This window comes from Danaus plexippus, chromosome 14 (assembly GCF_018135715.1).
Source record: "Danaus plexippus chromosome 14, MEX_DaPlex, whole genome shotgun sequence".
NCBI lineage: Eukaryota > Metazoa > Arthropoda > Insecta > Lepidoptera > Nymphalidae > Danaus > Danaus plexippus.
Window position 1 is genome coordinate 6166162 of NC_083546.1, and position 27754 is coordinate 6193915.

General features: G+C 31.1%; 4 protein-coding genes across 14 annotated transcripts; 1 reads left to right on the forward strand and 3 right to left on the reverse strand.

Moving 5' to 3' along the window:
• Window positions 1–735: 735 nt before the first annotated feature.
• Window positions 736–13818, reverse strand: LOC116769660 (uncharacterized). Its single transcript, XM_032660810.2, has 15 exons — window positions 13673–13818; window positions 13258–13442; window positions 12655–12788; window positions 12150–12288; window positions 11794–12006; window positions 11295–11531; window positions 10930–11115; window positions 8531–9049; window positions 8262–8357; window positions 7180–7317; window positions 6535–6652; window positions 6064–6194; window positions 5859–5910; window positions 3094–4626; window positions 736–794 (listed from the first exon to the last, which is right to left on the reverse strand). The coding sequence occupies exons 2-15, from the start codon at window positions 13435–13437 to the stop codon at window positions 736–738; spliced, it is 3735 nt and encodes a 1244-aa protein (XP_032516701.2). The 5' UTR covers window positions 13438–13442; window positions 13673–13818.
• A 166-nt stretch (window positions 13819–13984) lies between these two features.
• LOC116769707 (probable methylthioribulose-1-phosphate dehydratase) lies at window positions 13985–16299 on the forward strand. Its single transcript, XM_032660887.2, has 6 exons — window positions 13985–14151; window positions 14302–14396; window positions 14877–14990; window positions 15262–15412; window positions 15713–15915; window positions 16123–16299. The coding sequence occupies exons 1-6, from the start codon at window positions 14134–14136 to the stop codon at window positions 16217–16219; spliced, it is 678 nt and encodes a 225-aa protein (XP_032516778.2). The 5' UTR covers window positions 13985–14133; the 3' UTR covers window positions 16220–16299.
• Window positions 16257–17866, reverse strand: LOC116769779 (uncharacterized). Its single transcript, XM_032660969.2, has 4 exons — window positions 17517–17866; window positions 17180–17408; window positions 16871–17110; window positions 16257–16750 (listed from the first exon to the last, which is right to left on the reverse strand). Exons 1-4 carry the CDS (start codon window positions 17733–17735, stop codon window positions 16317–16319), a joined length of 1122 nt encoding a protein of 373 aa, XP_032516860.2. The 5' UTR covers window positions 17736–17866; the 3' UTR covers window positions 16257–16316.
• A 351-nt stretch (window positions 17867–18217) lies between these two features.
• On the reverse strand, window positions 18218–27529 carry LOC116769414 (uncharacterized). Of its 11 annotated transcripts, XM_061522500.1 has the most exons (8): window positions 23335–27432; window positions 23085–23264; window positions 22794–22886; window positions 22616–22726; window positions 22260–22382; window positions 19224–19449; window positions 18924–19154; window positions 18218–18581 (listed from the first exon to the last, which is right to left on the reverse strand). In XM_061522500.1, the coding sequence occupies exons 1-8, from the start codon at window positions 27211–27213 to the stop codon at window positions 18313–18315; spliced, it is 5112 nt and encodes a 1703-aa protein (XP_061378484.1). In that variant the 5' UTR covers window positions 27214–27432; the 3' UTR covers window positions 18218–18312. The 11 variants fall into 11 exon arrangements, with proteins under 11 accessions (XP_061378484.1, XP_061378487.1, XP_061378485.1 ...); XM_061522503.1 differs by lacking the exon at window positions 23085–23264; XM_061522501.1 differs by lacking the exon at window positions 22616–22726 and having other exon boundaries at window positions 23335–27431.
• Window positions 27530–27754: the final 225 nt, after the last annotated feature.

Below are 27754 nucleotides of genomic sequence, written 5' to 3' on the forward strand. Positions count from 1 at the left end.
GGGTCAAGTACTAAAAGTTTTACGGTTTTAGGGCCTGTAGGCAATGACAGCTTTTGTTTCGCTGGCAACAATAGTGTATTGTATTCCAAAAGTTTTCGGAAATAAAACCTTTAACTCTTTAAATTGAAATACATAGTTATTTTGATAGATATTTTAACATTTGTAATAATTACAATAGTTTCTTAAAAGATAATGAAGCCTAAGAAACTGAACAATTGGTAAATTAATTAAAATATCTTGAAAGAAACCCTCGTTCAAAGTCTGCATCATATTTCATAGCCATTCTGTATACAGTATCAAAGGGCCGATATTACCTAAAATAATGACAATATTACCAAATATTTCGTCAATGATGAACTGACAGATATAAAAATTATAACCTAGAACATCCACAAGAAAAGGAATCATATAAAGAAAAATCAATTTTTATGGCTTACCAAATGAAATCTTAAGACACAAAAAATTATTTGGGAAATAGGTAGGATATTAAACATGAGTGACTATATTGTTTCAACTAATATTTTATAGCGAAGACGGTTATAAACTTCAGAAGCAAAATGAGGTCTAAGACTTTCGCGAGTATTCATAAAAATAAAACTAATCTTTTTCAAATTTATTACGCGAATTTAATTATTTTAAAAGCTACATAATGACGACCTTTCGGTTACTTTTCGGCAACCATAATCGTGGCAGAGAAGATGTGAATATTAGTTTTATTTTAACTTCCGAAGCAAACTACAGATGATCAATAAACACTCCATGTATTTCAATTATCTCCGCAAAAAAGGTATTATCTGGAACACGAGAAAAACTTGATCATTCGGTCGTAAATCAATCTGCGAGATGCTTGAAAAAATTTACCCTGACGTGACGAAGGGGAACGCGGAAGACCCCAAAACTTGCAAGACACGCTACATTTTTTTTTGTTTACTGACAAGTGTGAAACACAAATTAGTTTCTCGTTTTTCCTCATATTATAGACTGCATTGTCATCGAAATCTCCTTGTTATTGTTTGTTATTATGTTCTAAGGGTAATTTTTTACGAATACTGGTTTACATTTTTAAAGATTCATTTCAGTAAACAGGTTCATTAACTTTAAGAAAAGTTACAAAATATTTGTGCGTAAAAAACTATTAACAGACAAAATATTTGGAAAAACTGGGATAGTAAAAACAAACATATCTGCAATATAATGTAGTTTTCATTAAATACATGGATTGCCAAATGGATGACAATATTATACCAATAGTAAAAATTAAATACTCGAAAACCTCACAGTTTTTTAGATTATTATAAGATGATTAAAAAGTTATCTTATTAGCGTTTTTTTAAATTAATAAAGATCATCAAAATAATGTAAGAGTTTCATTCAAAAACCAATATGAATTATCAAACGTCGCTGTTGGAGATTTATCGGTGCACTTTTCATTGAAGTAAATTATGGGTTGGCCGTAAATGCAATTTCTGCACTTAAAATACCAGTGGGATAGTAAAAACAAAAAGCGACTAGGGTGTAGTACCTCATCTAAATTGTCGTCTAGACGGAAAGATAAAAATTACACTTGCTTTATCCAATTCCCTCGGCCCGGATAGCAATTTCGAAAGAAAAGTTTCTAGTACTGATAAAAAATATAATAATGGATTGTATTTATTGAGTCTTATTGTATGTAACTTTATATTTGGAAATATAGAATTTTATTTTAATATAATTTTTACTATGTTTTTTGAAAAATGTGTTGGGTTTGTTACAGAAATGAAGCACCTTCTATTGATTAACCAAAAACGATTCTCACTGAACTACATAACGAAGTTATGTGGATTTTTTTATTCATATTAATTATATATGTGAAAAATGTTAATATAAAGAATTGTAAAGTAGTGTTATAAATGATATTTTTATACATTTATTTTCAACGATATATTTTTTTTATGTTTATAGAAAAATGAGAAGACTTTCTCAAAATTGAACATCTTTGTAATAAGCTTTGCATTTTGCAGCGAAGATTTTGGGCGGTACTTTCTTTTCAAGTTGGAAAAAATAGTGAAATAAAAACGCTAAATGCCACACCCACTACTTACACCCCCGCGAGGCTTATTGAATACAAATTGTTCTTTATCATACAAATTTTGTGTGAAATCTGTATAAAATTGTACAGGTTTCCACAACTTTAGCTCTTATGCCCTAGCAATCAGAGTTTAGAGAATAATTTCGCTCTTTGTACAGTTTTCTTGGACGTTACGTTTCAAAGGTACAATTCGTACGTGATTTTCCTTTTTCCTGTCAATACGAAAATATGTTTTGTTAAATTGTCGGAGTCAATTTCTTTAGTTAGGGGAAGTAGGCCTTTTTAGGCACTAGGAAGGAAACAAAATTTTAATAGAAAAGTGTAACATATAAATAAAATTTTCTTTTCATTTAAGCAAAACATTGCTACCCGTAAGCAGCAAAAATATTAATCTGAGGCACTAAAAGCTATTTTAATCTTAATTATCAATCTTTCAAAAATTGTGAGTAATTTTTAAACATATTAAGTAAAATTCTATGAAACAATTTAATACTTTTTAATGCACAAACAAATTTTTATCTGAACAAAGTTCAGTCATAACGCGTCTTACAATGAATATCTTTAAATACCAAAATATCCATTTTTCCACAATGATCATAAACCATGACTGTTTTAAATAAAATTAAAACGTGTTAAGAATGGAGGCAGTTGAGGTGGAAGATACTCCAGAGAATCCCAATCGAAGCCCTTCCTGTCACTTTGTACAGGTTTCGCTTCTTTGATAGCCAATATATTTTCTTCCTTCGTATTTTTTGAATTACGACAGACACCCGAAATTTCTAATATTTCGTTAGATACCTTATCGTATCTATTGATGTGATAGGGACACACTGAATAGTCATTTTCTTTAGAATTATTATTATTAGTTGGTTGACATTGACACGGTTTTATTACTATATGTGGAGCTTTCTTCTCACTTATGCTGTTTGAGTATTGCTTATAATTTGATTTATTATTTTTTGATTCGGTTTTTTTATCGCAATTATTTCTAAATATTTGTTTAATGTCCCCTTTTTTTGATCTACCTGGATGAGTTTCTGACGATCCATCAACAGAACGCTTGGAACACCAATTATTTGCTTTGTCACGCATTTTTTTACAATCGCAACGTTTTGATTTATCACAATTCTGACATTTTTGCGAATCAGATTCCTTGTAGGGACTCATTCGTTTATATTGTGACGATTGGTTCTCTCCATCCATTTTTCTGTTTTTATTATTCCCAAAAATTTCTTTCGCAAAACCCAATTGATTATCTAATGTTATGTATATATTGCCTGATGGTGTTATTTTAACTGTACCATAATTACTCAAGTTATTTGAGCTACTCAAATCAACATATATGACACCAGACACACTTCTTCTTATTGGCACTAGTCCTTTAGAAGAGGTGCTTAAGTAATTTTTTAGGTTATTTATGAAAGATTTTTTTGCTTCCTTATTTAAGGTAACCGTGAATTCACCAGAACTTGTCATATTGAGAACGGGAGTGTTATCAGAAGGAAAGTATTGTTCGTTTTGTAAATCAAATTTAGTTCTTCCATATAAACCAGAATCGCTGATAGACTTTTGAGGTCGCAGATGAGACTTTTTAATATTTTCCATCTGAAGCTCTTTACAAGAAGCCGGAAGCTTTTGCAATAAATCTTTGAATGTTTTAGGAGATAATATAGATTTGGAGAACGACTCCTTTTTCATAGGCGATTTTGCTGCTTCATTAACAATTACTTTTATGTTACCAGAATCAGATTTCACTAGTAAAGCATTTTTACTGTGCAAGGTGCTTTCGTTATTGTCTTCCACATTTAGGACGTAATTACCAGAATCTGTTCTTTTCAAGCGCATATAATATTCATCATCTTCTCCCTCCTGATTCTTTACAGTTTCCTTGTACCATTTTTCGAATTCTTTATCGAGAACTATTTCAAAATTACCCGAACGTGTGGATTTGAGTGCAAAAAATTCATCTTTCTCGTTTAGTTCTGGAGTGCCAATTACTTTGACTTGGAATATTTTACTTGCGCAATTTTCATCTGTTTCTCGACTGTCTTCTTTACCGTCTTTAGTATTTGTATTAGTTGAATTCGCGTAACCATTGGACCGTTGTTTATTAATTTGTTCATTTTTTTCGATTTCCAAAAAAATATTACCTGATGGTGATTTTTTCGCTAATATTCTTGCCTCGCCCTCACTCATAGAATCATCTGTTTGAAAGTCAACCAGAAGTTCACCATTTTCACCATTTTTAAATTTAAGAGGCAAAATTTTCTTCTCCTCCATTTTACTCTCCAATAACGCTATAAGTTTTTGGTTAAGAGCTATTTTTAAATTATTTGCATTAGATTTTAAAATTGACGAACTATCAGATCTGTTGTTATTATCACGCACATCCACTTGTACATACTTAATTGGTACGTCTAATTTATTTTCCACATTCGCATTCTTAAACTTTATATGTTTATTGCTTTCTTGGTTATCTCTGGAATCAAGAGATTTTTCAACATCCGCACAACTTTGATCACACATCCCGCTCATATTTGCTTTTAGTTGTTTTGTATCTGTAAATCAATGTTTTCAAATAATTATTAATACGCTTACAATTTAACACGACACCAACAAGTTTTATATGGGAGTACAAAAAACTATTGAAGGAAGTCGGTGACTATTTTTGTTTCAATTACGTTTCGTTTAAATTTAATTTATTAAAAAACTTTAAGAAAATAAAGTAAGTTTTTAGGTTATATCATAACTTTATTTATATTTATCGTTCATATATATTGTTGCAACTCTTTTGCAACCTTTTTTTACTTCTCTTACAATATTTTCCTTAATTGATTTTGCATTGCTTAGTTTTCCTTTTAGTTCCTGCCTTAATTGATCTTGCACAATCATCGCATTACTTGCATCTGGGGTTATTTGTGTGAGAGTTGTGACTTCTTTTATAAAAGAATTTAATGATACCCATTCACATAAATCATTACATTTGACGGTATCATCAAATGCAATCACGTCTTTCATAAGTTCATTAACTTCCTTGCAGATATTTTCTTGTGTTACATATATTTGAAGCCGTCTTGAACTTCTCATCCCTGCGCCATTTATTTCTTCACCACGTAATTCAATTGATTGACATGATGATTTTTTGGTGTTATATTTTGGATGGCTGTGAATAATTTTATTTATACAATTTTCATTAAAAGCAGTTTTTATAAGCTGTCCCTTGTCTGTATGATTATATTTTTCCGTGAACTGTTCACTCACGGAAATCATTGAATTACAGGAACAGTCGCAAAACTGTGTTGACTTATTATAGTAACTATTTGATTTAATATTTTGCCTTGAAAACATTATGTCATCAACAGTCGCATCTCTTGTTTTAATATTTCCGTTTGTCTCTCTGATGCTATTTCCATCCACAGAGACTACCTGAGACAATTTCAGCTTTTTTAATCACTTCATACCTAATGGTGGTTTAATTTGCTTTAGTTAAATTTAAATAAAACCACCAAAACATTTTTAGTCACATTTATTAAACATTCCAAATACATCAATTTAGTTTATTGTTAGAGTTTATTAAAGTACTATAAATCAATTTCTGATATCAATTGAGTCACTGCTAATCATTGTATAACTTACTTTTTCTATAGGCGTTACATCTGTGTATCTTCCCAAAACCTCTTGAATAATATTTTGACGTGGTTGACTTCTAAGATCTAAAACGACATTTTAATGTCATTTAATGGACGTCGGAAATTGTACTCCCATATTATTGAATTATTCTATTACTTACCCTTGTGACAAACGCAGGGTATTGTTGGCGTACCGCTGCACTTGCAAGTAGCCTGGCAAATGAAAATACTAAGTTATTGCACCACCTAATAATTATCTAGGATTATCAGGTTCATGTGATATTAATAAAAGAGAGATTTCTTTTACTTGCCCAATGGGTCAACAGATATTTTTTTTCATTTTGCAATAATTGTTGTTTCTTTTACCTGTTTTCCAGACATCCTTGGTGAACTAGCGTCGAAGGAATTGATAAATCCTTTTCCTGAAATAGATGCTAACACTTCCGGTCCCAGAACACACTGAGCAGCACGCATATTTCTAAACTGACACGATGGCCCTATCAGGGCAAAAATACATTTTTTTTTGTTTAAAAGTATAAATATATTAATAATATTCTCCCTATTATAAAAACGAGCCAAAATCCGGAAAGTGTTTTACAAACTTAACCACTGTAGTTGAGAGATTATGAAAATCCGAATGCAAGTTAAATGAAAAGTAGTAGTCTAAAATTTTTGTAATTTCCTTTTTGATTTATTATCTGGATAAAACTTGTTCAACAACATTACCCTATCTGTGTCTAATGCCATCTTTTCCACGCCTACCACACCAAATTTTATATTAAAATTGGAATTCGTCTTAATCACTACAGTCTTATAATTCGCTAAATATTTACAAACCTTGGCAAGGATCAGGTTTCCAGGCAGCTACTTCCCTACCCACGTCGACGGGCGCTCGGGCGGCGCATTCGACACCGCAAGATCCATTCTCACGATATGGGCAAGATATAACATTTGCCTAAAATAAATAAAATATTAAAAAGAAAATATTTAAAAGAAAAATATAATTTCTATTTATTTCACAGCGAAATTTCCTAATTTGAAGCATCAGGCAGTATTCTGGATTTATAGATTTCAACAATGAATTAACGATGTACCTACGACAATCGAAATATGTTTTCTTAACTACCCTCAATTATCTACTGAATTACAATTTTTCTGTGTTCAAAGTTGTTGTGAGATTTGCTTACATATTTTTGACTTTTATAACACGAGCATATTTTCTGATTTGGCTTGAGATAGATAAACATATACCAAAATTTAGATAAACTTAGGAAATGTGGATAGGATTGCGTAAATTGCGTTAATTTTACTCATCCTATACTTAAATTTTATTTAAAAAAAAACATTACAGAGGCTATTGACTATTAGTTCTGGTAAGAAGTGTTTTGCATAAAATCATTTTATCGATTTTGACGTAATATAAAATTATAATCTATAATTAGATTAAATATATAATATGCTATCAACGTATTAAACTCATACATCATCCTCAGGTTCAGACTGTGGCGGGCATGTCTGGGTTTCGCTCGTCGGTAATAAGCCTTTGCCGATACAAACGCAAGCCTTAGGACCCTTGGGACAGTTACACTCGCTTGGGCCTCCCCACCGCTTACAGGGATCCTATTTATAAAGCATACAATATACTCGACTTACACAACTTTATTTACAAAAAAAAATAAAGTTTGTTCAACTTAAATCTAAAAAATCTATTTTGAGATATTCTCAATCCAATATGGCGGCACATCCAAGATGGCGACCTAATTATAGATATATAATGCTCTCCTAACTACCAAATTAGGGTATCAAATCTAAAGACTTCAGAATAAAGCTATTTACTAGTGTAGAAAAACAATTAGAGAATTCGATCTAATTGATTTTCTTAAATTACTATAAAAATTTATAAACTATATAAACATAAGAGTAGCAACAAGTTTTTATATGTTATAACTTACGTAATAAAGCAAAGAGTAGAAAGGAAAAGATGAAATACATTTATTTTCCTTATTTTCGTTTTACTTTATTAAAATATGTTGTTTTAAAAAAGTTTTTATTTAAAACGATAACGGAGTGGATAAATCAATAAGAATTCATTCGTTATCATAATCAACGGATAACTGAGTTTTTAAAGTATGTTTTGAGTTTTTAAAGTGGACGGAGGAGAAAAGTACGATATTTTGTAATGAGAAAGAAATGAAATGTTTGAATACTTCAATAGATATTCACAACAAAAGCTAAATGCTAATTTGAGAGATTGGTAATATCCTGAGTGGACCAGTCATATTAGAGATCAACTAGTAGTTATTCATTGCTTAAAGGCTTTACGACTGTCATAAATATAACTTAACTATCTAGTTTTCCTATTTTTATATTCCAAATGCTATTCCTTCATTACCTATATATTTTGAGGACCTCAATATTAATTTTTCTTCAACGTTTTGCTCGTTCAACGGTGAGAATATATAAAAATAACTTTAAAACTTATAGATAAATTTAGATTTATTAAAAATAATATATCATCACAATACATTAAGCGCAAAAAGGATTTGTTTGATGTTTATACTTACCTTTTTAGAATCCGTCCCTCTGTCGACTTTTGGAGGCTTGGTGACCTTCACTTCCTTTAGACATAGCATTAACTGCTTGTAAGTCTCCGAGTCCATCTAAAGGAACCACGTAGATTAATTAAAACTAGCCAAAATCAATTTGGTAGACACAATAAAATTATATCTAATTGTAAATTTATTAATTATTCATATAAAATGCACATGTTTTCCAAAATGTTTACATTTTATACCATATCATATTTTATAGAATTTAAAATAATTTGAGATACCTCACATCTGGTTTTAACAGCTCCACCTATAATGGTCAATTTCAGGTTCTTCTTCACACTGGTCAAAATAAAGTCCTGCAAAATCTTTTTCGTCTGATCATTTATTTTTCCGTTCTTGCTCTTCTTCAGACAATCCATTACCGCTTCAGCCACCGCCTTCCCCGGACCGGTTTTAATTTGCCTCTCCAACAATGTGTACATGTTATCGAAGACGTTATCCAAGAACTTCTGCTTTACGGTGGCGCAAACACAATCCATTGTGTGATCTGGACTACAGTGATCCCCATCAACCAAACACTCTCTCTCATTCAAACATCTTGGACAATCCGTACATAGGCTCCTAACGTCACCAGTGTCCACGCATTGGTGACATCTTATACAACGCACTTTGAACTCCGCTATCTCTTTATCTATTGTTTTGATCTCATCTATCAAAGATTCCTGCTTATTCTTACACTTCTCTCTGCATTGATCGCATGTTTGTTTAAGCATTTCGATTTCCAACAGCAGCGCTTCTTTCTGAAATAAAGCCTTGTTGAATACTTACAATTTTTCTCTTATAATACAGACAAAATCGTGTGGACTTTAAATGTTTGCTTTGAAGAGAAAATAATTCTCTTTCTGTCCGAGGGTATTATTACAGCATTTGTCATCAGAAAACTCCTAAAATAATAAAACTTTCTGACGACTTTCAAACACAATTATTAAGCATTTTATATCAAATTTTGGAAGTAAATTGTTCGATCTTATTACTCATTTCAAGGTTTTTAGTAATCTTAACTGTAGTGACTTATTTTTTTTTTACTAACATTATTATTTAATAATAATAAAAAATATTAAATTTCAAAATTGTTGTAATCTCCTTTTCTTAGAAAATCCAATGTTTTAGTACTTCTTAAAAAAAGGGAAATTTTTTCGAATGCTTTATCCTTTTAATGATAAAAAATCAGGGCGTCTACACAAATAACTCAACGTAAACCACGCCACTTATTTCCAGTTATTTCTCACTAATTTAATCCGCACTGCAGCTAAAAACAGTATGTCGCAAATTACGAGCAATCGTAACTTACATCCAGGATAGGACTTTGGTGCAATATTATCAAAAAATTTACAAAATATTTCCTTATATATGTTTCTTTCTTCTTATAGCAAATAGTGTAAAATACTCGTGTATTCTTTTTATAGTTTTCCACATTTTGTCTGTCTATAGACTCGTGGTAAAAAAAACTACTTGGATTTTTAGCCTAAATTTGCATAGTTAAATTTTTCAATGATAATTCTTTGCGTATTACAGTATTAACGTTGCTTATGGGATGATAAAAGGGAAAAGTTTCGTAAGTATCGTCACGTTGCAACTTGTGCTAAGCGTGTATCCTTAACAAGAGTTTTGCATTATTGTACTACAATAACAAACCTACGTTGATTCAATCATCTGCTTAGATTTATGAAAACTATCCGTAAGTTGTGGGAAAATGAAAACTTATGGTAAGTTTACTGGAAGTTCTTTTTCGCTATTTACAGATTGTGATTAAAATTACGCAAAAAACTTTGTAATATGAAGAATTCTTAGAATTATTTCTAAAACAACAAAACTACAACACCATATGAATTTGCCTGAGTATCAGCGGGAATATTAATTAATTTAAAATTCAAAACTTAAATTAACTTAAAACTTCAAATATTAATGTACAGCTGATGATGGGTGACAAGACAATATACAAAGAAACCCACAACCATTTCCGGAAAATAAACAAATATATAAACTGTCATATTATCACATTTTTATTTCACCACATCATCAATATTGTTTTGACGTAAACGAAATTCTTTAACGAAAATCACTTTTTGCTATAACCACAAATTCAGCACTGTTCCTAGTCACTCTGTATTACGATGACGAGGTAACAAACATAAAAAAATACAGACGAATTAAGTACGACCTTCTTTTTTTAAGTTGGTTAATATTTTTTTTTAAATGAATTATAAGTAACTAGATAATGAAATTAAAAGTAACAAATAAGGAAAGACTGAAAAATCTCAGAATAATAGCAAGACAATTTACCTTACCTTACTTACTCATGTGATTTTTTTAACACGGGTCACGTGATTATAACAAAAAATATATATAATCTTTATTGTCTGTAGTTTCCTGACGTAATTTAGCGAAAGCTACCTAACGAGATATCAAGGTGGACACCGATTGTGTCTATGACGTCAGGAATGATTGATCAGCTGATACGAGATGTACAAAAAGTTCCACATGTACTAAAACCACACAAAACATTAGGTCGATGTTTTGTAGGGTAGTTCGATTAATGTTATACTCAGTTTTTCTTTAGTATGTAAAGTCGATGTAAGCACTTTAATTTTAATCTAATTTTAAGGAACTGTCGACTAACTTCCGCTCTCATGTCCTCATTCTCGAGTTTCTTCTGCAGCAACACCTTGCAGAGTTTCTGTAAATCGTTTCTCGCTTCCTTTATATATTCCCTTCCTTCCGCCTCTTTTGTTTCCTTAATCTTCTTCTCCTCTTTCAGAATGTTTTCCAGTTTTGTGACTTGTAATGCTATAGTCGCCAATCTACCCTTAAATTGTAATTTAAGTTTAATTTCACGGTGTCAGTATCTTAATATTTATCTTATTTAATATATTTTTTTATAAACGCTTATTTTTTTATAAATGCTTATTTATTAACCAATAGGTTAAAGTATAAATTTTAGATTAGGAAAAGTATTTTGTTTCAAAGAAAGACTATGAAAATTACATCAGAGGCCTTTTTCTTGTTAACCATTGACTTTTGTGCGATGTCCAGATCCTTCTTATCACTTTCTATGCGGTTTTTGAAACTCTCTATTTCCATTTCAATACATTTCACGTCATTGGTTTTTTCATTAATCTGTTCAACAATCTCCTGGTGACATTTGGTTACATTATTTAATTGAAAATCTAGATCCTTCTTGTTGTTTCGCCACTTTTTATTGCTAGCCTCTACTTCTTTTAGCTGAAATCGAACAAAAATACTTTTACTCTTAAGACACACAAAGCTTTTTGTGTTTATATAATTAACATGAAACATTTTGTTTTTGCTTTTCGATATACAAAACATGTCGGGAGTTATTAAGACCTATTTATATGGAATCATTTGTTTACCCTATTCTAAGACATTGTATTCTTTTGTTTATTGCACATTTACTATTATTATTATATTAAGATTTTCTTTATTGTAATAATTAAAAATAATACCAAAATTCTACTTTATAAACCTGTTTTAAAAGGCCCTTTTGCCTTTCTAATGATTCAGCTATTTTTCGTTTGTATGATTCCTCCATACAGGACCACATACAATCCGCTTGTTTGAGTAGTTGGGCCCCATCCCGTTCTTTTTGTTCCAAACCTGTTATTTGGTCCTGTAAATGCTTTTGATTCTCCAACAATTCGTTAACTTTTCCTTGACATTTTTTTTCGAATGAAGCAGCCTGTGAAGTAAAACACAGCACTAAATTGAGACTAAAATAATGATTACAAATTTATTCAGAGGACATATTTTATGGTCTTCATAGTGCATGTAATTTATCGACTATTTTCAATCTATCGTGATGCTGGTTGTATAGTGTTTTACCTCTTTCAAGTTACAAAGAACTTTGTGCAATGGTTGATCGGCTTTAGGCGATATACTCCTCGTTGAATCTCTACTAGTTAACCCCTTCTGTGGAGTTTTAGTACCTTCGGAACCAGTTTTACAACTATGAACGGGGACACTGAAATTGGAATTTAAAGACATCTTTAAATGAAACTAGTATTTTCGGATTACAACGCGTTAATACTCAGGATACTCCACCGGGCAAGTAAACGGTAACGCGTAGTAATCAGAAAATACTAGTTTCATTTAAATGAATACTCGCTAAAGTCTTAGATCTCATTAAACACATGTTTGATAATAATGCCATGATTCAACCTATATTTTTCGACGAAGAATGTAAAAGAGATTCCTAGAAATAAATTTCTAGAATGTAAACTAAATTCGTTATATTAAAATTTCCTACGTAGAGGTGTATGTCAACGTCTACGTAAATTCTTTGGGATTGTATAGTCTTTATGTCATTCTTGGAATACTGAAATCTTACTTTCTTGTCTTATTTGGAGATTCTGGTTTCTTTGTATTATTCTTTTGGCAACACCCGGCCATGTAACATTCGACTCCTTTCCCAAACAATCCACTGTTATTAGAGCTGAGGCCCATACGTTGTTGGACAGCTTGCTGCAATTCACAGCTTAGTATGTCTAAACAGTGTAGTTAATTTGGTCACTACCTAATTTATTGTAGCAGATTATACGTTAATTTTATTCCTTGGTATGCGATTTTTATTGCAATTTTGTGCTTACACTAGTTTATAAACATATTATTGTTAACGCAATTTCTAATTGTAAAAACATGAGTGTGCTGATACAACTAGATTCCTCGGCTGTCTAGTTACGCTACTTCATACATAAATTATAAGTTCCAACATGCACTACTCCAGTACGTTGAATTGTGATAGCAATTAGGAACAAAACTCATTTCATTCACATTACAATATTTTCCGTACGTCATATAACTATTATATTTTATTTAAGTTTCTTAATAGGAACAAATTCTTTTATACTTATATATATGTTAATTATTTGTCCTATTAAATAAAAAATGTGTAAATTTAAAATAAAAACACTATAATAATATATATTTACACCTTTAAATTAACATCTGGATCTTCTTTCAGAATATTCCAAAATTCACACATGAGCTTAATTTCTGGATCGTCGGATGAAGCGTTGAGATCTGGATGGGTTGCACCATATGTACTGAGATCTTTAATTAATTCATCCAAAGCCTTGTAGCGTCGTTTTAGGCATTCTGGTATCTCGTGCATAGTAACTGAAAGTGTATTCATCTATTAATAAATATTCTAAACCAAAAGTAGTTTTTACGTAATTTCCTCACTTTATAACTATTAAAAAAGTGGCTGTAAAATTTATGAATATTGCAAACCTCATAAAATTGTTAAGGGATATTTTTTCCACTAAGGTTAAATATATTTATAAAAATGTTTTCGTCTAATGGTTTAAGGAATATGTTAGCTCAAGGTGGTTTAAAGTTTTACTTACTAATATTGTAATTCTTCTTATTTTTTTTATTTTGAATTATTTAATTTTATATACCATGGTCCTTGATCACAAAATTTTATTTCAATGTTATTATTATGTCGGCTCCAAAAATTTTGTTTGCTTGTCTGAAATGAGGATATTGAAATAAATCATTCTATCTGTTCTACGTAGAATAGATTTTCTAGTGGCCAGTATGATAACATGATAGTTTCATTAATAATGTGCTTTAATTTTATCATGTCATGAACGCTATTAGGAGTATTTCTAAACGATACTCATACGTCATTTTGACAAAACTGTTTTGACTATGACATTCTATTTTATAAATAAACCATGTCGTCTTAATAATGATGTTTACTTAATTTTATCAAATAATATTCAAATTGTCGGTACATTGATAAGCAAAACCGTAAAGGTCACAGCTTTGAGTAACATACAGCAGTTATACTTAAAATAATAAAATGGCTGAGTTAGATCCGGTGAGCCTATGTGTTTATTTATTAATAAAATTTAATATTATATCATTAAATCCTTATTATTCAAATTTAAAAACAAAGTGATGGTTTAAATCACATCAGCATAATATTTTTTTGTCCGAAAAGAATTAAAAATCGATTTATTAATTCCAGGAACATCCGAGACGTTTAATACCAGAGTTGTGTAAGCAATTTTATCATTTGGGATGGGTCACTGGAACTGGAGGTGGAATATCTATCAAACATGGGTAAAAAGTGTAATTAGTATTTATTATTAACATAACATATTACAACATCTTGGTTTTCCTAATCATGTTGCTTTCTATCATAGTCATATATGGAAGGGCTTGGCTTGGTTTGATGTTTTAACTACAATTTAAATAAGTTTTTTATCTATCGTCTGAATTACTATATTTACTATGTAAGATTATTCTATATTTATTATATTTGACTGGATTTCAATTAGTAGTCACGGTAGAATAGCTTATTATAACCGTTCAAACTTTCCATTTATTAAATGTTGTGTAAAAGTATTTTCAGATCATCCAATCCGGGTATTTTCAACTGAATTTCAAGTTCCAAAAAAAAGTTTAATTTCATTAAATCTTTAACAAAACTACATCACATTATTTTTAAACAAAAATATCTACTCATTGAATACCTTAGTTATGGATACTTTAAGGAAATGGTACAAATATTTTTATACATATGTGTTTTTAACATTACAGGGATGAAATATTCATAGCTCCGTCAGGCGTGCAGAAAGAAAGAATGAAGCCAGATGACTTGTTTGTGCAGAACATTCACGGTCAAGACTTAGAAATGCCGTCACCAGATAAGAAGTAAAGTCAATATAAATTCTGTGACTATTAATAAGATGTACGACTATCAAGTATTCATTGAAACATAACTAATATATTTAAACTTTTAAACCAAAACATTGGGAGTATTTAGTTAAGATAATTATAAATGCATAGTAAATCTGATAAATATTTGTTTTATTTATATTACTAGAAACATATTTAGTTGTTTCTCTTAGTATATATATAATTATATATAATCTCCTTGTATTTCTGTGTGCATAAATATATGTGTGATAATTATATTTTCCAGACTAAAGAAAAGTCAGTGCACCCCATTGTTCATGCTAGCTTACAAAATACGTAATGCTGGTGCCGTTATACACACACATTCACCGCATGCTGTCAGATGTACTCTACTATATGACAAGGAATTTGTTATAACACACCAAGAAATGATAAAGGTAAAATATATATATATACATCTTATGTTCTATATTGATATTCTAAGTACCAGTTACGGTAATTTGTGTTATTTAATTAAATCTAGTTTTGCATTTCACTTTAGTTATTATGAAGAGCGGTTGAATGTGATTTTACAATATGTAAAAGTAATGTTGAGCGATTATATGACCGGTTTGCACTTAACCAAAATAAAGTATATAGAGCCTTAAGTGTGATATTAAATTTAAATTTATGACAAGTGATTTGATAATAGTGTACTTAACCACATGTTTATTAATAAAACCCATTTATAACTTCAGGGTATAAAGGATGAAAGTCTGAATCGTTACCTTCGCTATGATGAGAAACTCATAGTTCCTATTATAGAGAATACACCCTTCGAAAGGGATTTGGCTGATGATTTAAATAAAGCATTGCTAAAATACCCAGGAACGAGCGCAGTACTTGTGAGACGCCATGGGGTGTACGTCTGGGGGGAAACATGGCAGCAGGCTAAGACTATGTAAATATTGACCTATTTATATATAGAATTTTAACACAGTAATAATAGTTCTATTTTATAATTAAGAATTCAATAAGACTAATTAAAATATATGTCCGGAATCATTAATTCAATAATTCACTCAATGATAGTAGTTACAAATATTTTTATTTTTACAAGTATAACATACATTATAGTGAAATTTTTAGATACTTATATAAATTACAGGACGGAATGTTACGACTATTTGTTTGAAATGGCTGTAGAGATGAAGAAACTGGGGCTAGATCCTTGTCTTAACCCGGAGACCGCAAAAACGGGATAGAATTTAATACTACGTATAAATATAAGATAAAAAAAAATTTATATACAGTCTTTTTAAATTAAAATATACATATATATATACGCTGTCTCTTTTTTTTCTAAACATTTCTATGAAGTTCCGCGAAAATAGATTGGGATATGACGTTTATGTTGTCATTTTTTTTCACGTCACTTTTGACAGTTCGCCTGCTTATGCCGTGGATGCTGGAGGCGCATTTTCTGGTTACTAAATCTTTGATTGCTTCCAATTCCGCTTTCGACAGTAAATTTGTATTGGAGAAGTCCTCGTCCAATACTGGAGTCTCCCGTTTAGCCATTTCGTACAACGACATGAGATCCAAAGTGCTTTTCTGTTTTTTAGCGTAAATAGCTTGATTTCTTTTAAGGACTTTCTTGAGGTCGTCCAAATATGACTTGTTCTCAGAGATTTTTGCATCAATAATTTCAACTTCCTTTTCATTCAATTTGTTTAAGTCTTCTTCCGAAATGTTAAATTTATTTTTTACGGACGCTGGCAACATTTTGACATTTTCTAAGAATTAAAACATTACGTTCGTTAATAATATTATTTACTAAAAAATAATTTATTCTCAAAGTGGGCAATAGGCAAAATAAGTTTGGGAACCCCTGGCTTAGTGCATTATTATGTTACCTTTATCACACATATCTATTGGTTTGACAGAAAAATACGCCTTCATTTTTTGGGATGGTTTTGAGTAGCGGTAATCACTTGTAAATACATCGTATTCTAAACACACAATTTTTTCTTCCAATTTTCTTAACTCAACATTGTCTTTTCGGAACTTGGCGAATTTCTCGGCTATAACCTTCACACGCGGCGCTTCAGAAATATGAATATTTTTTTTCGAATACAAGTTCGATGTAAACGCTTCTAAAAATAATATTAATTTTAAACATTTAAGACTTGGAAAAAGCTAAGCTGGTAAAATTTCACGAGAACCTTCTTTTTCTGCTTCCAAAAACTGTTCCAATTCATACGTGTTGTCTATATTTTGCCATTGGGACCCGTCAAATGTTTCTACATAAGACGGAGAGTATTCTTGCCTTACATACTGTGAACTGTTGTCGACCTTATTTGTTGCGTGATAGAATTCACTTTCGATTTCCCGCTTTATAGTTTCAGGAATGATATTATCGAAATCGTATTGTTGTTTAACTAAATCATTGAACTGAAAAAAATATATGATTATGTTAGCAGTGTAAGCGCAAAGTATCATTTAGATAAGCTAACTATAGTATAGAAAAATATGTTAAATAATTTATTAAAAAAAAGGTACGTGGTCATCAATTTCTGTCAATTGTTCGACATCTTTTTGCACAGGACTTATGTGGCAGCATCTATTTTTCATAAATCTGTCCGCTTTGAATGAATGTCTTTTATTACGCGGTGGCAACACTTCTTCTATATCGGGACTGACTATTCTATTCCCTTTTGATGTAACATCGACTTCTTCCCTTTTCAAAGGTCGACTATATTTGCGTTGATTGCGATTCATTTTGAAGAACACATTGTAAGTCAAGAAGAATTAAGTTTACATCTTTACATTACATTTTAAATTTACTTAAGTTACTAAAGTTTCCAAATATTTTGACTGTCAATATTTCTGATTAATGACGTTTAGTAGAAATTGTTTTTTTTCCTGCGTATGCTTTTTTGTGCCAAGTATAATTTAACAAAATCTCATAGGAACGTACGTTTATTGAGAAAATATATTTTTTAGGTTAGATATCTGATCAAATCAGAATTTTAATATTTTATTTAATCTTAAAATTCTATATAGAATTGGCATAAGAGCTGACTCCTTCTAAGCTTAAACATTAATGTATTTGCTACGTACTGGTTAAAATAAAATCGTACTGTTTCATAATGCGAATGGAAATAAAGTGTTTTTTGTATGTAACAAATAAAAACGTAGTAGATTTAGTTATTGTGTAAACATTACACTTTCTAGATTGATTTGTTAAAAAAAATACCACATTCCGTACAAATACTTTATTGACAACATTTATTACATAATATTTTACGAGCGGGTACAACAAGCACATTTCCCCCTTTTTTACTCTCAAATACAGCTAATAACGATTTGAGAAGTTTTTGTCAAATAATGGAATGTCACTTTTAGCCATTTGGTACAACGACATGAGATCTAAAGTGCTCTTTTTTTCATTAGTATAAATCTTTTGCTTTCTTATAAGAATATTTTCCAGTATGTCCAAATACGATTTGTTCTTTGCAACTTTAGCATCAATAATGTCGACGTCTGTTTCATTTAATGTATCGAAATCCTCGTTGGCGACATTGAAATATCTTTTTCTGGATGTTGGTAACATTGGAATATTTTCTGTGTAAGAAAATTTATCTTTAAGCGATTCTTCTATATGCATGTTTAAAATTAAAAAAAAAACGTATATAGTTAAGCGACTTAGTATGATTAATTTTAAACAATAAAGACTACAACTATTCATCCTTCTCCAAAATTCATTTTTTGTTCAGTAGATCATGACTTATGTGGTAATGGCGTAAAAAAATATTGACATTAGTTAATTGGTGTTTTCATTTAAAACTATCAACGTCGTTCTCCTCCGTTAGAATATTAGTCACAAAGTTACCAGCACCAAAAATAAATATGTTTAATTATGTATTAAACAGAAGCAAGCGTGAAAGTAACATGATAATTGTTTACCTTCATCCCTTCCTATTGGTTTGACAGAAAAATACGCCTTCATTGTTTGTGATGGTTTCGCGTAATGATGGTCGCTTGTAAATACATCGTACTCTAAGCAAACAATTTGCTCTTCCAATTTTTTTGATTTGACATTATTCTTCTTGGGTAATTTTTCAGCGATAATTTTGACACGGGGCATTTCGGAAATGCGAATTTTTTTTGAAGAATTTTTATTTGATGTAAACGCATCTAAAATTATATTATTACATAAATTTTCAAAGAATTAGTTTCGTATGACCTTCTTAACCCTAAACGTACCTTCTTTCTCTGCTTCCAAATACTGTTCTAATTCAAATGTATTGTCTATATTTTGCCATTTGGACCCGTCGAATGTTTTTATATAGGACGGCGATTTCGGTCGTCTTGCGTACTGCGAGCTAACATCGACCTTATTTGATTCACTACATAATTTAGTTTTGACTCCTTTTTTGTTATTACGATTGACAGCAAAAAAATCAAACTGTTGTTTAACTGACTTGCTATCCTGAAATATAAAACTTTGTCTATCTTATTTGAGTTTTTCTATTTTCGGTGTCCCATAATAACATGGTTTCAATATTAGGTTTTCTAGGTTCGAAACATACATGATTATCAATTTCTGTTAATCCTTCAACTTTATTCTTCACAGAACTTATGGGCCTATACGTATTTGGAATAAATTTGTCTTCTTTTAATAAACTTATTTTATTCCGTTGATATGACCCAACCTCTACCCGGGTGCGATTCAATATATTACTCCTCGTTTTAACGTCTATATCTTTCCTTTTTAAAGGTCGACTACACTCTATTTGGCTATTCATTGTGCAGCACGCATTGCACAGTAAAGAAGAGCCTAGTTTACATCATTTGAATTTCCTTTGGTTAAAAAAGTTCCGAATAGTACCTACTGACTTTAATTACGTTTCTTGTTTATGAAGTATGTCAATTTTTTTTTTGTTTTAATATTATTATATGCCATCCACAATTCTGAATAAAAATATTAAGATGGTTACCAAGTTCTCTATAACGAAAACTCAGTACAGTCATTAAATCTTTGCATAGGAATTCGATGCTTAACTTAAATAGGTCGTGTATTAAGACTTTTATTAACAAGTGTCTTTCATATTGTTGTATTAAAAATAATTAATAGTAAGTATAAGGAAAAATGCGGTTGTCTCTTGAATACTTTACTGACTTTGTTCTATGTTTTTTGCAGGCATAATATTTTTATTCGTATCCGTTGTCTTTATATTATAAATTTGAGCTAATATTTCAACCATTTTTTTTTATCATCTCACTTAAGACCACTCTATATTCTCTAGAAACTATTGCTTAAAGTAAAAATAGTTAGCTGCTAGTGAGATGGAATAAGCCATCGATTTCGATGTTAACATAATAAGACCCAATAGAGACACGTATGGAGTTGAGTAGACAATAATTGAACCATTGCAACTTATAATTTTCAGTGGCACTGACAGATCTCCTCATACTAAGCTACCAGGACATTTACAAATATACCTCTTGTCCTAGACTGAGCGGGAAAGGGTGGGTTTGAGGTTACTATTATCCCTTATATTGTAGAAATCCACAAAGAATAGGAAAGTAAGCGACCAGGAACCTTTTGTTCTATCTGAATGTTATAATTGTAATTTTTATAGGTTGTGGAAATGGCCGTTCTAGTTTAAAATAAACATTGTATGACCAAATAGATTAGAAATAAGCAGAGTTGTATTAGTGTCTGGTATTGGATTTGGGTTCTCCATTATCCTGTATTTAATACTAATAAAACAGTCTATGGTTGTGCCCAGACTGATTCAGCAAAGGTCTACATAAAAGAGTGGTAGCATAGATTTTTTGATGTATTATTTTCGATTTTTCTTTGAAATATAAATTGCTGTTGCCTCTGCGGTTTTTGACAGCGTCACTGGAAGAGTTATGAAATCTAAACCCTGTTTGCTCCAAGTAAAGTCAAATATATTTCTAGTCTAATCTCAACAACATAATAGTGGCAGCTTTTCGCTGTTGATCCAAAGTTTTTTATCACTGTACCTATATTTTTTTTTTTCACTTTAAATTATTATTATTCTTTATAGCTATGTGCTCAGTCTGACACAGACACAAACAACATGGTTTACATTTATTTAAATTGTTTTGTTTCGTTACATTCGTTGGTCTCAACGAGACAAACATTCATGCCTTTAGTAGAATATATACATGGAACCTATCACATATGCCAAAAATGGATAAGCGTTTTCGTATTTTTTTAATTGAACACTCTTAATGTATACAATAAAACAATCTGCAAAGTTACAATATTATAATATGCCAGATCTAACTTTTTTTGCATTATAAACAACTGTTGTGACCGGGTTATGTTTATTCTGGTGTTTTGTTATGGTACGTATAGTTAAAAGGAGTTTCTCGCAATGAGGTAGACAGGTTAGTACAGCCATACACCTCGAAGGATTCAGAATTTTCTTGACCGCACGGCCGTCGACTTGTAGCTAAAGGTAACATCGAAGTTTAACTTTTTAACTGAGGTTTTTGATTGATTCTATAGAGTAAGCAAAAACCTCGTCAAGTTGAAAACCAAACTGAAAATCAACCAAATAGCAATAGTTCCTAACCCCTATGGAATCGTTCTTGGAGAAAAAATAAGCAACCAAAGAGAATAACAGAACTACTATAATACTGCTCAACGCAAGCCTGCAATACTGAGGAAAAGTAGCAAAATTCAGAATAAAATATATTGGGTATGTATTCTAACGTTCTTTTGATACAATATTAGTGTCGGCATTTATTTAAAATAAAGACGTTTGCTTTTGAAATAGACATTTTCTAGTACAAACACAGTCAAACCTCATAACCCTCGACTTCTTTCACATCCCGCGGGATGTTCCATCTTAGGAGTACTGTGTGATCTGAAACCTTCCTCAAAAATACAAAGGTGGCTTTAAGGCCATCGGAAGTCCTTTCGGCTTCCTACGAAAATATGATATTATATAATATAATAGTAAATTTTATCCACGGCTTAGATCCAGCAAATAATTTTCTTTAGTCACATACCCTATCCCTTTCTGGTTAAGGATGAATCACATTTGTAATGATAAAGATGGATAATAAAAAAAAATAGTAGAAAAATTATAGGTCCTATTTAAATTATTACACTTTACAACAACAGAGAAGCAAAAATGAGGTCATTCTACATATATCACATAGAATTTTCGTCAATTATTGTAGCTAAGTCGAAAGTCGTATGAACATAATCTAAATGGAAATAAATTAAGCCATAATATATAAACATCGATCACGTACATAAGAATCCATTACTACAGAATTTGGCTTTGAACTTTGCTCCTTTTTATCAGAAGACAAACGTTTGCCTTTTTTTGTTAACATAGTATTGTCTACTTTTACGTTTTTTGGTTTTAAATTCTCCTGAAAGTATTAACATATTTAATAATTGCATAAGAAAGCTGAAAGATAATGAAATATCAATTTGCTTCCTATCACCAAAAAAAAAACTACAAATACGAGCAATACAACTATTTCTACTATCACATATTTTTTTCAAAGTATAAATTTTGCTTAAGATTTAACTTGTCTTGTATTTGTAGTTTTTATAAATATTCTTAATATATCCCTAGAATATTAAGTTGAAAGGGGTCTACCGCTGATAGTATCAAATTGCAGTCAATTTCCTTATCAACAGCGATCTTAACCCGTTGAGTTTGTGACGTTGCGTCATTCATTCTGCTGATTGTCTTCAAAGTCATTTTACTCTATAGAAATTAAGGGCTTATTATTTCAATACATAGCTGTGTAGGGACTAACTAGTATTATCGTTACCTCATTCCATGATCTCTTTATTTGGCCAATCGTATGTTTCGATTGTAATATAGGAGAATTCAGCAAATCGTTCACTTCAATCTGAAGTTTGTTCTACGATATTAAATATTAATGTTTCCTTCGGCTGTCCAACCCCAGAACGCGGTATGGGACAAATTATTCATAATCGCTTTTTTTTAATAATTCGTTCTAATAGAATCAGATGTCAGTCACTTGTCATGTTTTGAAATTGGGCAGCAAAATTATTAATGTATATATATAAAAGGAGAGAAAATACGATTTATAATTTACCAATGCCCTATTTCCTTGGCCTGATCCGAGAAAATAAAGAGGTACAGCACTAGTCTGCTGTGATATGGATTTTAAGGAATTCTTGCGATTTGGTTCGAGAGGATTAGTACAAATGGCATCTGCGCTCACGTAGACTATTTTTCTACCAAGTATATCTTCTTGATTTTTTTGTTCGCTATCCTGAATTGTTATTAATAATTATAATACCAACATCGAATTAGTTCGACTTTTATTGTGAAAGAATACTTACATCGTTTTCAAGTGGAACAGATTCGTAGAATTTCATAAATTTATCGAATGAGTTAAAATTTATTACGGACGATGCTGTGTCCGTACGATCTGGTAGTTCTAGGTAACGTTTATTTTTAATTTGCTTATTATATAACATTAACTCTGGATCCGGTTTTGAAGGTTTATTTGCCTTCCTTGCTTTATTAATTTTAACTAAAGGTACCATCCGTTGAGCCCTGATTTGTTTGTTCATATCATTCACGTCGCTTTCTATTTTAGGATAATTATCTTTTAATATGTCATCTTCAATATCTGTTTCTTTTAAGTTAGAATCGGTATCATTTATTGGTGGAACTGTATGTTCAGTTTCATGTTTGACTATATCAATATTTCCGTAGACGAAAGTCTCTGAATCGTTTTTGTCATTAATTTGAGGTATCCTCATTTTGCTTGTTACTTTACAAAAATTTACATCACTGTCGTTTTTAGAAATGTCTTTTTGATTTTCATCGCTTGCATTAATACTATTAAATTCCATTTTGATCGTTTTCAAGGGGAGCTTTTCAATAGATTGTAAATATTTTGATGTATATTGGTCGTCTATATTTATATTTCTTTCCTTACAAAGGGATTGGACTAAGCTCATGCTTTTTGCAGACGATAAATGTATCTTATTATTTAGGACATTAGTTATATTTAGAGATTCTTTCGTTTTTTTATATGAACGTACCAAGTGTTTTTGACTTGATACAATAGCGTCGGCATCATTGACTTCCATTTTAGATTTTTCTAAGTTTTCATGTAATAAGTCATCACATACGTCCTTTTTAATATTATCGTTTGAATCATCACGAAAGGTATTCGATACATTAGAATTCATTAAATCAAGGGAATTATGTTTAAAAATTTCAGTTGTCTCTTTTTCTTTGGAAGTCGTGTTGTTTTTGGAACTTTTTGGCGATGAATATGTATGGAAAGATTCATCCTGTTTACACGTATCAGCAAACTTGAGTTGTTGACACAGCGAGGAATTAAGTCTAGGAAAATGCTTAGAATTATTATCATTCTCTTTAAAACAACTCTCATTGTCATCACTTTTAACAAGTACATGGGAGGAACCACGTTTTGAGACAATATTTTTCAAAATTGACGACGTCAATAACTTTCCCTTTTTCAATAAATAGCAATGGTCATCATCCACTAAATCTTCAGATTTCTTTGAGAATACCTCATTAACCGAAACGTCGTCACCCTTGAGTAATTTGTTTAAAGAATTTACTTCTGGCGATGCAAAAGTAAGCTTAGACCTCTTAATTAGTTTATCTTCTCTGGAAATGTTGTTCCCATCAACTTTTTTGTTATTTTCAGTGTTATATTTATATTTAAAGCTAAAGTTTTCATCAAAATTTTGCGCATTTGAGTTGTTATATTTTTTACATGTTTCGCATTGACACGGAACACAATAACCGGAAGGTATGGACTTTTTATTTATATTAATTCCGTATTTTGGTTTATCATCATAATTTATAAGTTTTCCTTTATCTTTGCATACAAGGCATTCACATACTTCACATTTACATGTGTCATTTTGGTTAGAGTAACTGAACAATCTGTTAGAGTATGTATCTGATAAAGCGAACATAGCTATTGTATTACGATGCTTCTTAATGGCGTCAGTTTTGCCATAAGGTTTTTCTCTGACGTACACCCTGTGAATTCCATAATCTGGGCTGTTCTTGGCCAAAGGTTTTCTCATAACATCGTTTTGTACATCACATCTACAACTAGATGCGTTTAATTGGCATGAATCGTTCGCACAAGCTCGACAATTACAGTTCCCATATGTGATTATGCCAGTCGATGCTTCACGCATTAGATTTGATGTCATAGCAGAATAACTGCTAGTGCAGTTTTGACACTCGCAAGGATCACAGTCACAGTTACTTTGATGATAAATCTGTGTCATATTACTGACCATTAGTGCTTGAGGCATAGGTATCGATGGCTTGCATAATTCACATTGACAGGGAACACAATTGCACGGTTTTGAGCAACTTTCAGTATATTTCACACAGTTGCAGGGCTCACAGTCACATACCGATGATTTATCGTCTTTTACAACACCACGACAATCTTTTCTATCGCAAGCTACACACGGGCATCCAGAAGTAGGTCTATTTAATAGTCTCTTTCTTAATTTTTCCATATATTTTTTACAATCGTCACAATCACACGGTTTACAGTTGCATATATCACTGTTTTTTGAAAAAGAATTACTAGGTAAACATTCACAGACCTTACAGCTGCAGGCCTTATATAATTCTTTTAGTTTAGAAAAAATGTCTAGTTTCGGCGATTCCTTTGGAGAATTAGATAAGTCAGAATGTACTGAAGAGTGTCTTCTAGACAAGGTCTCTTTTAGTTCCTCGTAGGGTACATTCATGACTTGAGCACTCAATTCCGCCCGTGAATTACTATAATCTGGTTTAGAATAACTTAATGCTATCGTTTTTAAATGAGAAGAACTCTTCTCAGAGGACTTCTCATTTTTCCTCCGAATAGTTTTCTTCTGAGAGTGAGAAACGTCCGTATATACGCATTGTTTCAAATTCGAGCCATCATTTTCTTGTTTGTCATCAATATGAGTAAGCAGATTTATAATTTTTTGCAATCTAACAATTTCCTCATTATCTAGAGAATCTTCACTGGCCAAACCATTTTCTACGTTGCTATCTTTTTCTATTTTATTTTTTGGACGATACAGTTTATCTTCTTCAATTTTCAAATATTTACTTACGTTGTAACATTTTTCAAGATTTTTATTTTCTTTTGTAAAAATATCACGATCTTTGGGATTATCAAAATCCTCACCATTAAAAACCTTTTTTGCATCATCATATCTTTTGGTGTACATCTCGTTTCTTATTGTCTTAGATGTTTTTATATAGCCTGTGTTATGAAAATGGGTATCTTTTTCCTTTGGTTGCGCTTCAATTCCAGGTACACATGATTTATTACTATGAATTTTATAACTTTTACTTCCAAAGTTTTTGCTGCTAGCACATTTTTTAAATTCCGGCATAACTTTGGATTTACGAGAATTCCTATCGTCTCTATTCTCATTCATATTATTAAAATTAATAAAGTGAGATGTAGAATCTGCATTTTGAACTGTGTTTGAACTGAAAGCGTCTGTATGCTCTCTTTTTTCCTCAGAAGCAATAACTTTCTTATCTTCTATATTCAAAAGGTCGCTATATTCAAAAGTATTGTTATCTAAATTCACCGCTGTACGTTCTGGGCTAGTATTTTTACTCTCAAAACAAGTATTTGAACTGCAACATTTCTTTGTATCTGGTTTAATTTTGATAAAATCACTTTTTACATTTTCTATATCATCTTTTTTATAAAATTCAGGAACAAAATCGTCATAGTTTTTGGAAGTTCGATCATTTAAAGAGTCAACGTTAGAATCGTCGGACATTTTAATTTCTATTTGTACGGCGTAGTCGTTTGATACAATCCGCTTACCCCCTGGTGTGTTACAATCTTTTGTGCAGCAGGAGCTTTCTTGGTCCTTATCATTCATAGGAGCTGAACATTTCTTTTTCGGTTTAATTCCTATCTCTGGTGCCTTACCACCTTTACTGGCCGCGTCGGTATCCGGCGGTTTGTCGTGGGTACTATCGTCGCTGTTATCCCATGTCAGACATCGATCCCGGTTACAATCCACGCACGTGCAGGATAATCCCGAATTGAACCTCCTAATTTGAAAGCATGAAATAGAATCGCAAACTGGACACGAACATTTTGATTCGTTGTGAAAGTATTCTTCCAAATCGTTTATCAGATTCTTGTGGCTGCTTATTCTTACACGGGTTCCCTTTTGTTTTATCATTATTATGCTATGACGGACAGTTTTTGCAGGCCTGGAAATATTATTTGTATGAAAATGAATATAATTAGCTGATACGTTACAATTTTTTTTTTATAATTAACTTATCCCTTTAATTTTGTTATAACATCACAGTTTTCTATTTCATTTTGTAATCAAGTTTTACTATGAAACATTATATGTATTTTAAATATGATTTGGTATATGATAATAGTTGTCATAGATACATGTTGCAGTGATTACTCTGTCAGATGCATAACATATATTTGATTTTAGAATAGTATGCATAAATAAAACTTTTTTACACACTTTTATGACACATGAAAATATTCTACGTTCTGAAAAATAATCTAAACCAAAAAAAAGACCCTACAATTTTACACCATTTTGAGGGTTCCGTAGCCAAATGGCAAAAAACGGAACCCTAATATATTCGTCATGTCTGTCTGTCCGTCCATCGGTCTGTATGTCACAGCCATTTATTTACGAAACTGTAGGACCTACATAGTTGAAACTTTGTAGGTTTATGTATTCTGGTAACCGT

Coding starts and splice junctions, on each gene's coding strand:
- LOC116769660 (XM_032660810.2), bottom strand. CDS start 13,437: ATGCACGAGATACCAGAATGCCTAAAACGACGCTACAAGGCTTTGGAT. Junction 9,050..10,929: donor ATGAGGACATGAGAGCGGAA/GTTAGTCGACAG, acceptor GCTTTATTTCAG/AAAGAAGCGCTGCTGTTGGA. Junction 6,195..6,534: donor GAAACCTGATCCTTGCCAAG/GTTTGTAAATAT, acceptor TTGCCCTGATAG/GGCCATCGTGTCAGTTTAGA.
- LOC116769707 (XM_032660887.2), top strand. Junction 14,397..14,876: donor GGAATATCTATCAAACATGG/GTAAAAAGTGTA, acceptor TTAACATTACAG/GGATGAAATATTCATAGCTC. Junction 15,916..16,122: donor TGGCAGCAGGCTAAGACTAT/GTAAATATTGAC, acceptor TATAAATTACAG/GACGGAATGTTACGACTATT.
- LOC116769779 (XM_032660969.2), bottom strand. CDS start 17,735: ATGAATCGCAATCAACGCAAATATAGTCGACCTTTGAAAAGGGAAGAA. Junction 17,111..17,179: donor TTTGGAAGCAGAAAAAGAAG/GTTCTCGTGAAA, acceptor TATTATTTTTAG/AAGCGTTTACATCGAACTTG. Junction 16,751..16,870: donor AATAGATATGTGTGATAAAG/GTAACATAATAA, acceptor TTTAATTCTTAG/AAAATGTCAAAATGTTGCCA.
- LOC116769414 (XM_061522500.1), bottom strand. CDS start 27,213: ATGATAAAACAAAAGGGAACCCGTGTAAGAATAAGCAGCCACAAGAAT. Junction 22,727..22,793: donor TAAAGAGATCATGGAATGAG/GTAACGATAATA, acceptor TAATTTCTATAG/AGTAAAATGACTTTGAAGAC. Junction 18,582..18,923: donor ACCAATAGGAAGGGATGAAG/GTAAACAATTAT, acceptor TTTCTTACACAG/AAAATATTCCAATGTTACCA.